The sequence below is a fragment of the Rhagoletis pomonella genome, unplaced genomic scaffold (assembly GCF_013731165.1).
Source record: "Rhagoletis pomonella isolate Grant_MI unplaced genomic scaffold, Rhpom_1.0 Rhpom_scaffold_00001, whole genome shotgun sequence".
NCBI classification, from domain to species: domain Eukaryota; kingdom Metazoa; phylum Arthropoda; class Insecta; order Diptera; family Tephritidae; genus Rhagoletis; species Rhagoletis pomonella.
This window is the reverse complement of record NW_023458555.1, coordinates 15,255,392-15,268,374: the sequence shown is the minus strand read 5'-3', so window position 1 is coordinate 15,268,374 and position 12,983 is coordinate 15,255,392. Positions and strand designations below refer to the sequence as shown.

The 12,983-nt window shown below is 37.8% G+C and overlaps 2 protein-coding genes across 4 annotated transcripts in view; one reads left to right on the top strand and one right to left on the bottom strand.

The window, feature by feature from the left end:
• LOC118739891 (aminopeptidase N-like) overlaps window positions 1-5,886 on the bottom strand; it is a 41,598-nt gene extending 35,712 nt beyond the window's left edge. Inside the window, exon 1 of one of the 3 annotated variants that reach the window (XM_036471406.1) lies at window positions 5,525-5,886. The gene's annotated coding sequence lies outside the window, so the exon portion shown is untranslated. The remainder of the gene's footprint in view (window positions 1-5,524) is intronic. The other 2 variants (XM_036471398.1, XM_036471391.1) reach the window with 2 other exon arrangements.
• Window positions 5,887-11,952: 6,066 nt separating this feature from the next.
• The window catches only part of LOC118739869 (origin recognition complex subunit 2), a 2,545-nt gene continuing 1,514 nt past the window's right edge, over window positions 11,953-12,983 (top strand). The window contains exons 1-2 of the mRNA XM_036471369.1: window positions 11,953-12,659; window positions 12,718-12,959. Coding sequence (XP_036327262.1) covers window positions 12,098-12,659; window positions 12,718-12,959 — 804 coding nt within the window. The 5' untranslated portion in view covers window positions 11,953-12,097. The remainder of the gene's footprint in view (window positions 12,660-12,717; window positions 12,960-12,983) is intronic.

Below are 12,983 nucleotides of genomic sequence, written 5' to 3'. Positions count from 1 at the left end.
AAGGATAAGGATAAGGATAAGGATAAGGATAAGGATAAGGATAAGGACAAGGACAAGGACAAGGATAAGGATCAAGATAAGAATAAGTATGATTATAAGGATAAGGTTAAGGACAAAGATGAGCAATAAAAATAGAGATTTTTTACTATGAAGTTTAACTTGTTTCGCACTCAGTTTGTTTTTCTTTGCTTAAAAGGCCGTTCGTTATAAGGGTATGGGGGATGGGCAAAGTACATACATACATACATATCCGATTAAGGACACATTTATTTCAAACATAATTTAATGTCCATGACAAAAAATTGTAATGTATGTTCTGCAACTAAGATTTAGAAAATAATATTGGTAGCCTAGTTACATATATAATATAGTGCTTAGCATAACTATACGACTCCCACATATTGACATGTTTTGACTATTATTTTTTTATTATTTAATTTTAACTATTTTTTACAAAAATGTACTTAATTTTATAAAAAAAACCATATAAATCCTAGTTTCAAACTTTGTACAAAAATTTTTAAAATGAACAAATTTTCTTCAAATTTCAATCGTTTAATTAAAATTTTTTGGGTATGCAGTTTCATAGCCCATTCGATTCCATAATAGGAAAGTGCAACTTTGAAGTTGCTATAAAATATCGTTGATTTTGGCTTTTCCTGATGAAGTATGTTATAAAAATTGTGAAAAACTTATAACGGCATCTTAAAGTGCATCTTTTTTATACTTATGGACATATTTATTTACAATTGTTGCTCGCGCAGCACAACGCCGTTTGACCGCAATTGATTGGAGACAATCAAAATCGAATTTTAATTTTACGCTCACAAAACCTAATTAAAATGCTGGTGCGCTAGGCAGTATGAGGAGTTGTGGGGCGTAAAGGGGGGATCTATGATAGTTAGTGAAACTAGTTTAATATGCACATACATATGTACTTATGTATGTGTGTGGCAATGGCGGTGCGCGCTTTGTCTACTGAACTGGATATGCGAGCGAAAATATCACAGATTCTTGTGAGGGGAGTACGACTACTCAAATATGCAGATTTTTTATTTAAAATTATTGTTGGAAATGCAACATTGTCGTTGCAGCAATTAACGGGCTATGTACAATGTACATTATACATACATACATATGTGTATATAAGAAAGAGATATCTTAAAATTGTAGGAGAATGCGAATTGGGGGTAGCACGACGAAATTTTCTTTTGCAAAACTTCAAATTCAAAATTAATTGTAGCATTAATAATACAACTCCAGAACGAGATTTTCAGACCGTCCAGCGCTCTTCAGGCTTTCAACGCTCTATTTAGCTATACGTTTTATAAAACAGCTTGAGCGTCCAAAGCTACAACGCCTGAAAAGTTTATTGTAGAGTTCTAACTCAAAGAAAAGGTAAGTATTATATGGACATGTAATTATTGCGATATTTTAAGCTTATTAATGACCATTTTCCATATTTTCAACCCAATATTTTGGGCTCAGAACTGTAGACCAGTATTTCCATAAATTTAAATGGAAAAGTGTTAATTTTTTATGGTAATAGTAGTGACGGCGGTAATGGTAATAGTAAAGGTAATTGAAATGGTAATATTAAGGGTAATGGTAGAGGTAATGCTAATAGTAAAGGTAATTTCAATGGTAATAGTAGAGGTGGAGGTAATGGTAATATTAAAAGTAATGGTAGTGATAATGGCTATGGTAATGGTAAAACTAGTAGCAATGGTAGTGGTAAGGTAATGGTAATGGTACTGGCACTGGTAATTTTAATGGTGGTAGTAATGGTTATGGTGTTGGTAATAGTAATGGTAGTAACAATGGTAATGACAATAGTAAAGATTTGTTCCTCTTTTAAAGACGCCAAAAAGCTAACAGTTACGGGCCTTACTTTGAGGTTGTGAAAGAATTCCCGACAGACGCTATGCACCTTACTTACTCATCTCTTGAACGAATGTGAATAGAGAAAGAGCCGCCTCGAGCTAGTCTAGAAACACAGTTATCTGCGTTTCCAAGACCAAAATATGCGTTATCCAACTCACAACCATTCCACATAAAATTAATATTATTAATACATATTTTGGCGCTAAGTTTTTGGGCCGAGCTTCTCCTCCTATAGAGGCGACCGCTGTTAGAAAAAATTTTGTTCTAATTTAGATGTTGCTCCGACATAAGATTACAGGCTTAATAACTGTATCACAGCGCGAGTAAAAAAACGTAGGAAGCGCGGTTCCATCTCTTGCCAATGGTTCTCCCAGTATAGAGCTTTTTATGTCCTTTTCATTCGTTCCTAAATGTTGGACTTTCACGAAGCTTTCTATCATGTCCGAATACTTAACTCAATTAAAGAACACAAGGCGAACGCTTTAATTGCGGGAAGAGTAGCGGGTCTCTTATATTTTCTATTGAGGAGGATACGCTAGGATCTGGGATGACTCCACCTTTTATGTACAATGGTGTGCCGCCTTTTACGCTCCGCTGGATCGAGGCACCGCTCAGTCAGGAAATATGGGGTCAATAATAGCCCGAACACAATGAAAACGACGAGCTATAAACCACAGCTGTCAAATTATTTTAACACGTACTCTAATGTAGATAATTATTTTGGCGACGACCGGGCTACGCGATGGCTGTGGTTGTGGCCAGATTTGATCTATTTCTATTTTTCTGGCGACAGATAAGGTTCTTCCTCTTTTTTTTTTATGTCAAACTGATACAAATTCATGATGTCGCTGCCGCGTTCTAAGAAATCATATCGCCATCGACAAAGCGTTTAGATAATGTAGATGATAAATTGGAAGCTGTGGTCCGTAGCTCGTCGTTTTCAATGTGTTCAGAACTTCAATTTGACTCGGTCTACTCAGCTAGTTAACGATTATGACCGGCAGGATGTTAATAAAAGACTCCTGGATGCTGAGGATGGTCCTCATCCTGAAGTCTTTGTGAGTAAATGCTTTCTCGATCCAATGGTCGCGACCAACCAATCCTTTAAATACACATGCTGAGTTTTTGGTAGGAGATGTAGAGGATTTTTATTTGTATGTTTAAGTTAATAAGCCTCTCCAGGGTTTTTAACAAAAACAAATTTAGACTTATTGATATTAAACCCTTGGAGACGGTTTTTGAATGATAAAAAATCTAAAATATTTGTCCAGTTTTTAAAAAACCAAAACTATTTTCCAGTTTTGAAATGGCAAACAGTACTATATGTACAAGATTTGTTCATAAAAATGTACATATGGGTATTTCCAAACTGGCGTTACGTTACACTCAAAATGACAAAATGCTAAAAAAGTTGAAAAAGTCAAAATTTTAAAACGGTTTTTCAAGATTTGCATAGCAATTAAATAGCATTTAGCATAGCGATCTAACGATATTAGTAAACATATGCGCTGGCGTGACGTTACAAAAAACGGAAGTGGATTTTTGCTTCGTTTAGAAAATTACAAAACTTTGTAAATAGGGCAAGACTATTTGTATAAACGTTTTTGTAATAATATTGGAAATGTTTAAGGTTAATTTTCCTAGTTTTAAATGTAGAAATCTTTTCTGTTTCATGTTTAATCAGCTAAATTATCTGACGTGACGTTACCTGGCGTTACGTTACTAAAATTTCCATTAAACAATTTTGTTAATATTGTTCTTGAAAGAATTTTGAATGGAAAAAAAACATGTATTTTATGTCGAACGTACAAATCTATGTCTTACTATTTATGTTTCAACTAAATATGCCAAATGTGAAACATACCAGAGCATAAATACGGGTTTTCAAAAAAACTTCGATCCAGGTGCCACCTAACGAAACATTTTTGGCAAAAATATTTCTGCTTACATAACCAATATACATATATTGTAAAAAGCAGCCAAATCGGCCTGTAAATAAATTAGATTTAGGAGTTTTATTTTTTCGCGGTAGACATCGCTGGAATCGCCCATATGCAGAGTTATATTTCCGAAAAATACGTCCAGTTTTTAAATGAATATAATTTATTGTCCTGTTTTTGAACTATCAAAAGTTCTGTAAAGTTAATAAGCCATCGAAAATTCATGTCCAGGTTTTAATTGAACAAAAATTTATGTCTACATAGTTTTTAAATCACAAAAAGTCTTGGACCAGATTTTATTTATTATTTATGTTCAGCTTCCACAGATTTATGTCTAGGTCTTAAGCGGTCAAAAATGTATGTTCTATTCTGAACTTCAAGGAAATTATGGCCTATTTTTAATTTTCAAAAAATTTGTGTCCAGATTTGAAGTATGTAATAAAAAATTTACGTCCAGTTCTAAACTTCCAGGATATTATGTTCCATCTTTAAAAGAGCACAAATTTTCAGTTTTCAAATTACAAAAAAATGTATGTATGAATTCCAAAAAAAAATATATCCAGTTTTTAAGTGTATATCTTTTAAATGATCAAAAAATTATGTCTAGTTTTTAAACAACCACAAATTGTTATATTACCAGAAAATTATGAAAAAATTTTAAATTGCTAAAAATCTTTGTGCAAAAATATAAGTCCATTTTTTAAATGACCAGAAACGTAGGTTCAATTACTAAACAATTATGGCCCGCTTTAATGTAAAATTTTTATTTTCGGATACGTCTCCTGCTGGGGAGGAGGCTGTCATGTTTCAGATTCTGGATGGAGACAATAATCGTTCCCTCATGTGTATAAATATGGGGTACTCTGAGGTTTAGCCCGCCAGCCCACAGGATTTGCAGTACATATCATCAGAATGTCTCCTTTTGCAAAGTTGGTACCTTAGCTTGCAGTGGGCTGCCAGACATCCAGTGACACATAGACTCTACGAGAGGGAGTTATAACTCTCTTCTTTTTCCTTCCTTCCTTTTACCCTTTGACAGACGACAATGGGCTGCCACCTGAGCCCTTCGACCTCCTTAAAAACTCTGCCGTGCATGCTTTGAATGGATCGCAGAAGGCCGATGACCATGCAGATCCTGTTAGGCCCTGCATTTAGCGAGAGCATCAGCCCTTTCGCTGCCATCAAAGTCATCATAAACTGGAATCCACCATAAGGTAAGCAGTAAACCTCAAACTGACATACTTTTTTCTTAATCCCCTACGTGTACGTATTTAAATTAATTTAGATCTCTAAGAGTTCCAGTTGGCTTCGCCATTCGGAAATGTCCTGTTATTGAATGCGTGAATGAATACTAAATGCATGATTCCGAATTCTCCAAATGGAACAGCTTTACATTTACACATACCTACATAAATTAATTGGTGAAATGTGAACTGATTTTTGCTTAAGTTTTATGACTTTTTCCATGGCTACCGAACTCGAACATCAAGCACAGACATGTAAATAAGTAAGTTTATTTATTTGGGTTTTGATTTTTGACTTCCTGATTTCGACTGAACTCATAAATATTTATTTATGACGTTCACTGCACTTTTTGGCGCGAGCTTTCACATTTTAAATAACTAAATTTATGCAGATTAATACTTTACGAATGAAATTCAATAAATAAATGAATACAAAAACACTTCTTTCCGGTTTACATTTAGCTTACACTTACGCTCTCAACTCCCGCAACAACAACGGAAACGATGAAATTAAAACTGTGTTTTTCGTTTTCTTTTTATAATTAAATGCACAATTTCGGCAACATTCACAGTTATAGACCAAACCAGTTTTAGTGTATTTTCCTCAAGTAGTTGGGTTGCCCGCACTGACCGCTCCCGTTTTATGCGTTGCGTTTATCAACTTTTATAACTTTGCTATTTCATCGGCGCGTTAAATAAACAACCAACACCGCGTTCAGGTGCTGCCTATCTGAAGTATTCTCACCAATGTGCCGGCCACTTATAAGCAAAGCGCCAACGATGCGCTCCACAAAACGCACACGGCGGCAAAACGCAGTCGGCTGCTGGCGACTGGGCGGACATGGCGTTCGTTGTTTTGCAAACGCCAGTTGTTGCCGGTTTCTGTCGTCGTCGTTGTCGTCGTCGTCGTTTGGCTAGGCGTCAACTAAAGTGGAGTGAACCAAAAAAAAAAAAAAATATGTATAGAAAATACAAATGGAATTACTTAAATTCAAATAAATAAAAATACACACTCGTACAAATACAAATCATTACATGCTGAGTCTCATGGAAATGTTCCGCTGTGCGATTGCGCGCGTGAGCGGATTACCACTTAGCCACCACACATAAGCATATACATATGTATACCTGAATAGAGATTTGTGCTGCACTCCAAAAGCTTATAAGCATTCTTTTGTTGCTGATAGCAATAGTTGTCATAGTGGCAGCATAAAATGCGCTAATTTGTTGCTCTTCCACTCGTTGAGCCGTTGCCAACGACCAGCTGTTAAGGCTCCAATGCAAAGTTACTGTCAGTGATAGGCAAGAAGTACCTACCGCTGGAATTTGCCAATGGCTGATAATTTTCTTGCGTAGAAAATTAATTGCGCTTAGCTGGAGATCGTCGTAGAAAAGGGTTGCGGAATTTAATGCTATTCCATTGGAAACAGTATACCCTTCATGTCATAGCAAGTATACACCCGTACTGTTGTTGTTGTAGCGTCAATACTAAGCCCCGCCTATTTCGGTTTAACCACCTATCGTTATCGTCAAGCTCAACTAACGGTAAGCCCAGGAAACGGGCAGTTTCGACAGGGTCGGACCAACGGGAGAGGGGTGTTAGTTGAGTGGGATTGAGCTGTCATATGGTGCAGGGATACTCCACATGCCGGGCACTCATTTGGGGTTATTGGGGTCGAGTCTGGACAGGTATCGAGACCGTAACTGGGCCGTAGTAAGTGTCTCTTGGCACTCCGTGTCTGCTACAGGTGGTGATTGAGCTCCGATCACGGCATTCATAGTTCGGGAGTCGTGGTAGGCGGTGACCGACGGTGACTGAATGCCGGTGATCACTCGTCGCAACGTTGTCGGGTCCAGTGGTTGGTAAATGTTCGACTGGACCGCGTCCATGTATTCGAATAGGTGTCCTCTGACGTACCTTGGCGGAGGCTCCTCCTCGAGCAAGGGTCTGTTGGGGTGCTCACATCTGTGACATCCCATCAGAAACTGATTGCTGAGCATTTTGTTATGTTCCCTTATGGTCCTCGTGGTGTAGGTGGTGCTTGGCAACATCAGAATTCGTCCTGTCGCTGTCCGGAGTGCGGCTTTCTGTCAAGACTGTAGCTTCGGCCACAGCGTCCAATTAGTTTCCGGCGGCCAATTGCCAGGTGCTGCCGGCGAGCGACTTGAGGACCTTCTTGCGGCTCTGTACTTTGTTGACAACTGCGGTTATGTGCGCGTAGAAGGAGAGAATGCTATCAAAGTTAACCTTTAAAATTTTCGGCTTGTTCACCGTCGGAATTGGTGTGCCATCGATGTGAATGCCTAGTTGAAGTCTGACCCCGTTCGTCCAGATGGTGAAGAGGGTAGCCGTTGATTTCGTTGGGGATAGTGTTAGGCTCCTTGCAGTGAAGAAGCGAGAAAGTTCGGAGAGATAGAGCCTCAAGTGTCTACAATGATTATCTGCTTGGTTGTTAGATGCAAATCGAATTCTTTTATAACTGCGGTGATGGTTTATTCTATGAACATGAACTGGAAAATATCGTCAACAGTTATGTGGGAGGGTCTGGACTGGAGATGTTGAGCATTAACTGTTTCCTCGTATTTGCATGCGAGGGTAAACATCTTCAAACGATCGTGGCTGTAGACTCTGAAGGTACTTGACTTGAGGAATCATAGTGTTCAGATAAGTTAAGGCAATCACAAGAGATAATTCAGGAATTGTTTACATGATCTGGACTGCCACCGAACCTAACCTGACCAGATGACAAACAAGAGTTCCCTAGACGTTTGGCTTTTTTCTTATATTACCAATCTGCTAACCGTCCCAAATAAAAGAAGTCGTCTATGGTTTCAAAGTTGTAACTATCAACAGTGACGCGGGTGCCAAGACGCGTAGTTTCGCAAGGGATGTCTCTACCGAGGCTGTGTTTCTCTTTTTCACTGGAAGTGGTTTTCACGTGGTGGGCCCCAAACCCAGCGCACAATCCACTGCTGGGAAGGGGTAGTTTCTTAACCGTATACACGTTTAAGGCGGATTCACCGTTCGTGTCCGGACACTTTTTGTTAGTAATTTTACGCGTTCCTTTCCCACTTTGTCTCACTGAGAGCGCGACAAAAATGTGCTGAACACTCTTTGTTCGAATCAAGTTGATTTTGATTTTCTGTCTGAACGACTTGATGATTCGGGTTGCCGCGTTCTCCTTTATATGCGTTTGCAGCGAATCGCATGTGTTATTTGCCCTAAAAATCGTATGTAGGCAACAATATCATCAGCTGTTCATCTGCAGAATAAAATAAAATGTGCCGAACTCAACGGTGAACCCCACTTCAGCACCCTCTCCGGAAAAAATCATTTGAGAGCAAATAAAAAGTTGTCCGGACACGAACGGTGAACCCGCCTTTATATAGTAAACCGCTTGCTGCAACGCAGACGCCTGCTTGCAGCCACACATACTGGTGAACAGACGATGCAGACTTCAGTGAGCCCTTGAACCGAATATGTCGGAGTAGCCCCACCGAAGCTCCCTCTCTTTCACCCAAGGCTCCCCTCGGATTGATTACTGCATCTCGCACATGGGTTGCTCACATTACACAGAGTGTGAGAACGAGAACGCATGAGTCGGGATTTGAGTATAGCCGGGAAACTGTAGCTGCATACCCAGAACAACGACTACACCCCATTGCACACCATCACATCACATTCCTACCCTCTAGGAAACCACTTAAAACTTTAAAGTCTTCACTTACATTTTTGATTCTAGGAATTACGATTTGCTTCCAGCAAACGAACCAAAAATATCTATATAATTGCAAGTAAAATCATAATCTCTAGACACAATACTGTACAGTTTTTTGTTTTAATTTTTACCATATATGGCACCTTATTTTCTCTTTTCTTTCTAATCTCTTCCGCTTCACTCAACTGCTGAAAGGCATGGCTGACACACATTAAGCTGCGATTGGCCTTCTTTAAATGAGCGCGTCCAGTTTCCAAAAATTTGTCTGGTTAGGGATTTGGTCATACCTGTCATGGTTGCTACTTTCGTCTGCCTCTGCGTCTGGCTATAAACACTTTTGCCTCACAGCATTTGGTTTGTTTTGCTCAAAGAATACGATATAGTTGTATGTACATAAAACTAGGTTGATAGGTTCAAACGATAATTAAGTTCAATCATATTTATGTGCATATATACTGCTAACATAAATAATTTCAAATCCATATTTAAACAAATATTACGAGCAGTATAGATTTTCCATTTCGATTTTTGTAATAATCATGACCGCATGTTACTAAAAACTCATTGCGACTTAAGTTTTATATGCCTTTAACGATTTTCTAAATGCATTCATACATATACTCTTTAAAAGCGCGATTCCCAATCGCATTAAATCGAATTATATTGCTAACACTATAAATAAAGGTAGGACTATTTTTTGTTGTTGTATTTAACTTCATATACACATAAATACTCGTATGTACATGAGTGTGTTGGTATGCATGTGCGTATATTAAAGTAGGAGTATTATTGGCTTGAAGCTACATAATTTGCATTTCTCCATACGATTCAGTGTTGTCTTCTTAACTGCATTTGATTGTTGCGCCTGCGTGCATAGACTCTGGATGAAGTGACATATATCCATATATTGCGTGTACGTACATATCTACATATGTATGGAGTAATTTCCATATGAACATACAAATAATTGAGTATTAAGTTGCGCCCAAGGTGAGATTTTCTTGCAAAGTCTTTATCGACTGACTTTGCGCTTTTAACCTCAAAGTCATTCGGACATTGTTTGTGTGATGTAAGAATGTTAACTTGTTTGTGATGAGGCTAATCCAAATTCAATCGATGTGGATGCAGGTAAAGTTTATAGGGATTTCTTGTTTTGCTTGTTTTCCGTACAGATTTGATATCTGGAAAATATTATATATCTGGGAAATATTATAGTGATTACATAGGTTTATACCGTTACCCAAACGTGAAAAGGTGCCAAGAAGTGATGCCAACCGCGGCAGAATTCCCCGATATTGATGGAATTTGAATTTCTCAAGCGAATCGGGAAATGGCGTTAAATTTTGGGAGAATTCAATACACTGAAGATTTTTATTAGAATATTCCTACGGAGAATAAAATTACAACTTGTAATAACAATCTCTTATTTATACGGTGTTACTGATTTAAAATATAACGTAATTGCCTCATGCAACCGAGTGGATATTAAATAAATTGCAACCGTGCATAGCGCCTCTTTTCACTTGTCGTTTACATTTCGTCGCCTGGGTAAAAGATTATCGTATGTTAATTTCGGTAGGTTGTGGGAAATCGCGATTGATGTTTGGAATAGAATTTCTCAAAAACGCGAAGATAGATTTTCTCCAATGTCTCTGAAAATGTTACTAGTTCACAAAACTCTTAAATTATTTAATTTTTAATGTTTATTGTTGATTGGTTTTGAGTTTATGCTGGGATTTTCTTTTGTAAAATTTTGTCGTAAGCGCCATTTGTTCACAATTTGGCAGCCACTTTGTATGAAATACGACAAAATGTGATCGAAATTTCTACTAAATTAACGACACTTTTTACCTAATATCTCGGAAACTGAAGGAGATATACAAAAATGGAGAACACGATTTTTAAGATATTGATTAGTTTAATATGACTGCATCACTAACTAAATTTTTACTAAATTATCGAAAAAATTGTAGACAATATCTCGGAAACTAAAAGAGATATCTAAAAACTGATGACACCAATCGAAAGACCTTATTTCAAAATATATAACTGCATCTAGAACAAAAATCGTAAAAATGGCGCTTACGACAATCTTTTACCCAGGCGACGATTTGGCAATGCTATCTCTCGCTTCGCTCTCGCTTCTTTGAAAAAAAAACTGCAACGACGAATAGGTTTGGCATAGATACTTTGGAGGCAGTTTTACTTACAAAACAACTATCTAAAAATAAAAGCTCTCATAGGAAAACCGATTTTTACCATGCAATCCGTGAAATACTTTGAGAATCCCCCTAATGTTTCGTTATTTTTTACTTACGTGGATCGCAAAAAATACATGAAATACAAACTGTTAAAGGAGACTTCATCGTAATTGTTCTTTTTATTTTATAATAAAAACCATGAGCGCATTATGTTGCTATATTTTTTTCATTTTCTTATTTTGAGTGCAATCTTGTGATTAAAAAATTTAATTCTAAAGAATGTTTTTCCTAAATAAAACCTTTTCATAAGTATAATTTTGATCACTTTCTCATGCATTCTAAAACCTTGGGGTTGAAGAACCATTTTTGAAATCATGTAGCCGACACAATTTTCAAGTCCATCATATTCCACATCTTTGTGTGGACTGATGAGATCTCTTGCTTTAAAAAATTATTACTTTTGGTGATCAGGTAGCATGAATTTGATGAAATGTTATAATTTTATTAAAAGTCAAATGGTTAACAACAACAACGAATGTCATTAAATGGAACTACCTTCTTTTTTGTATCATGATAAAAACTAAATTTCGAAAAAAGTGAACTTGGCACCTTATGTGTAAAATCGTATACTTTGTATTTTAATTGAAATTCATTTGAAAATCACTTTAAACTGAAATTCTGATTTATTGAGAAGCAAATTCGCAATGTGTTGAAAAGAAACACGAATCAATTAGAAAATGGAATGAAAAATTTGAGCCAATGTCGCATTCACCATTGTCCAATTCAAGATGGTCCATAAAATTAAGAGAAATTTAGGGATAGATCCACGTTGTAAAATGAGCAAAATTATAACATGTGGTAGATTTTCAACTTACGGTGGTAGAAGTGGTAGAAATGCAATTTAGCAATTTAGATTCTATCACAAAAGTGGAAGTCCGCACACTGTGTCAGCTCTTAGCTGTCAGCTGTGCTGTCAAATGCGTAAACAAAAAAAATTGGTTGCCCGCGAAAAATGCTGTCCAAGCAAAACAAATTTTTAGCAGCTGCTCGCCGTTTAATGTGTTTTCCGTATTTTTGAATTTTCTTAATATAATAAGTTTTAATTAAAAATGAGTACTTCCAAAACAGGGCGACCACGCCGCACTAGCGCCAGATTAAGTAGCACGGAAGATGTATTGACAGTGACAGCAGAAGATTCGGATGATGAAAAACAAGCAGCTATGGCACGCCAACCTCGCAGGTCAAGCCGCAAGGTAAGCCCACACAAGAAATATGCCGATTATGTGTCTATAGGCAGCAAACAACGCAAGCGGCGACAGGTGGGCTATGAGGAGACGGATGAGGATACTGAATCGGAAGATGAGAACTACGTGCCACCGTCGACAAAGCGACCGGATATTGCTGACATACAGCTGTTGCAAGATGAAGAGGAGGTGGCGGGAAAGAATATGTACGGATTCCATACGCCAAAGAAACGAAATGGTATGGCATTGGCAGCCATGAACACACCGAAAACACCAAAAACTCCAAAGACGCCAATGACACCGAAGACTCCAAAGACATCACGTCTTTCCACATCACAGCCACAAGCAAAAACACCCGTTACAAAGCGGCGAAAATCGACGGCCGAACCAAAGACACCGTCACATCTACGACAACGCGTTAAAAATCGTAATTACACTTTTGAGAAAATTTAAAGAAAAGGTTTGACTATAATTTTTTTTTGCAGAAATCGCTAAACTAATGGATTCCGATTCGGACTTCTCGGCGAGTGGCAGCGACTTCGTTCCCACAGATAGTGATAGTAGCAGCTCATCTAGTAGTGATGATGATGAAGATACCGCTGCGGATGGTGGCGATGATGAGCCAAAAACGCCACATAAGAGTCGCCGACCTATTGTAGTACCAGTGTTGCCCAAGACGCCTTCTGCGGCGCGTGCGCGTCAGGCGGCGCGCGCTAAGAAATCCTCCGTAGACTATGTACCTGAAAGTGAT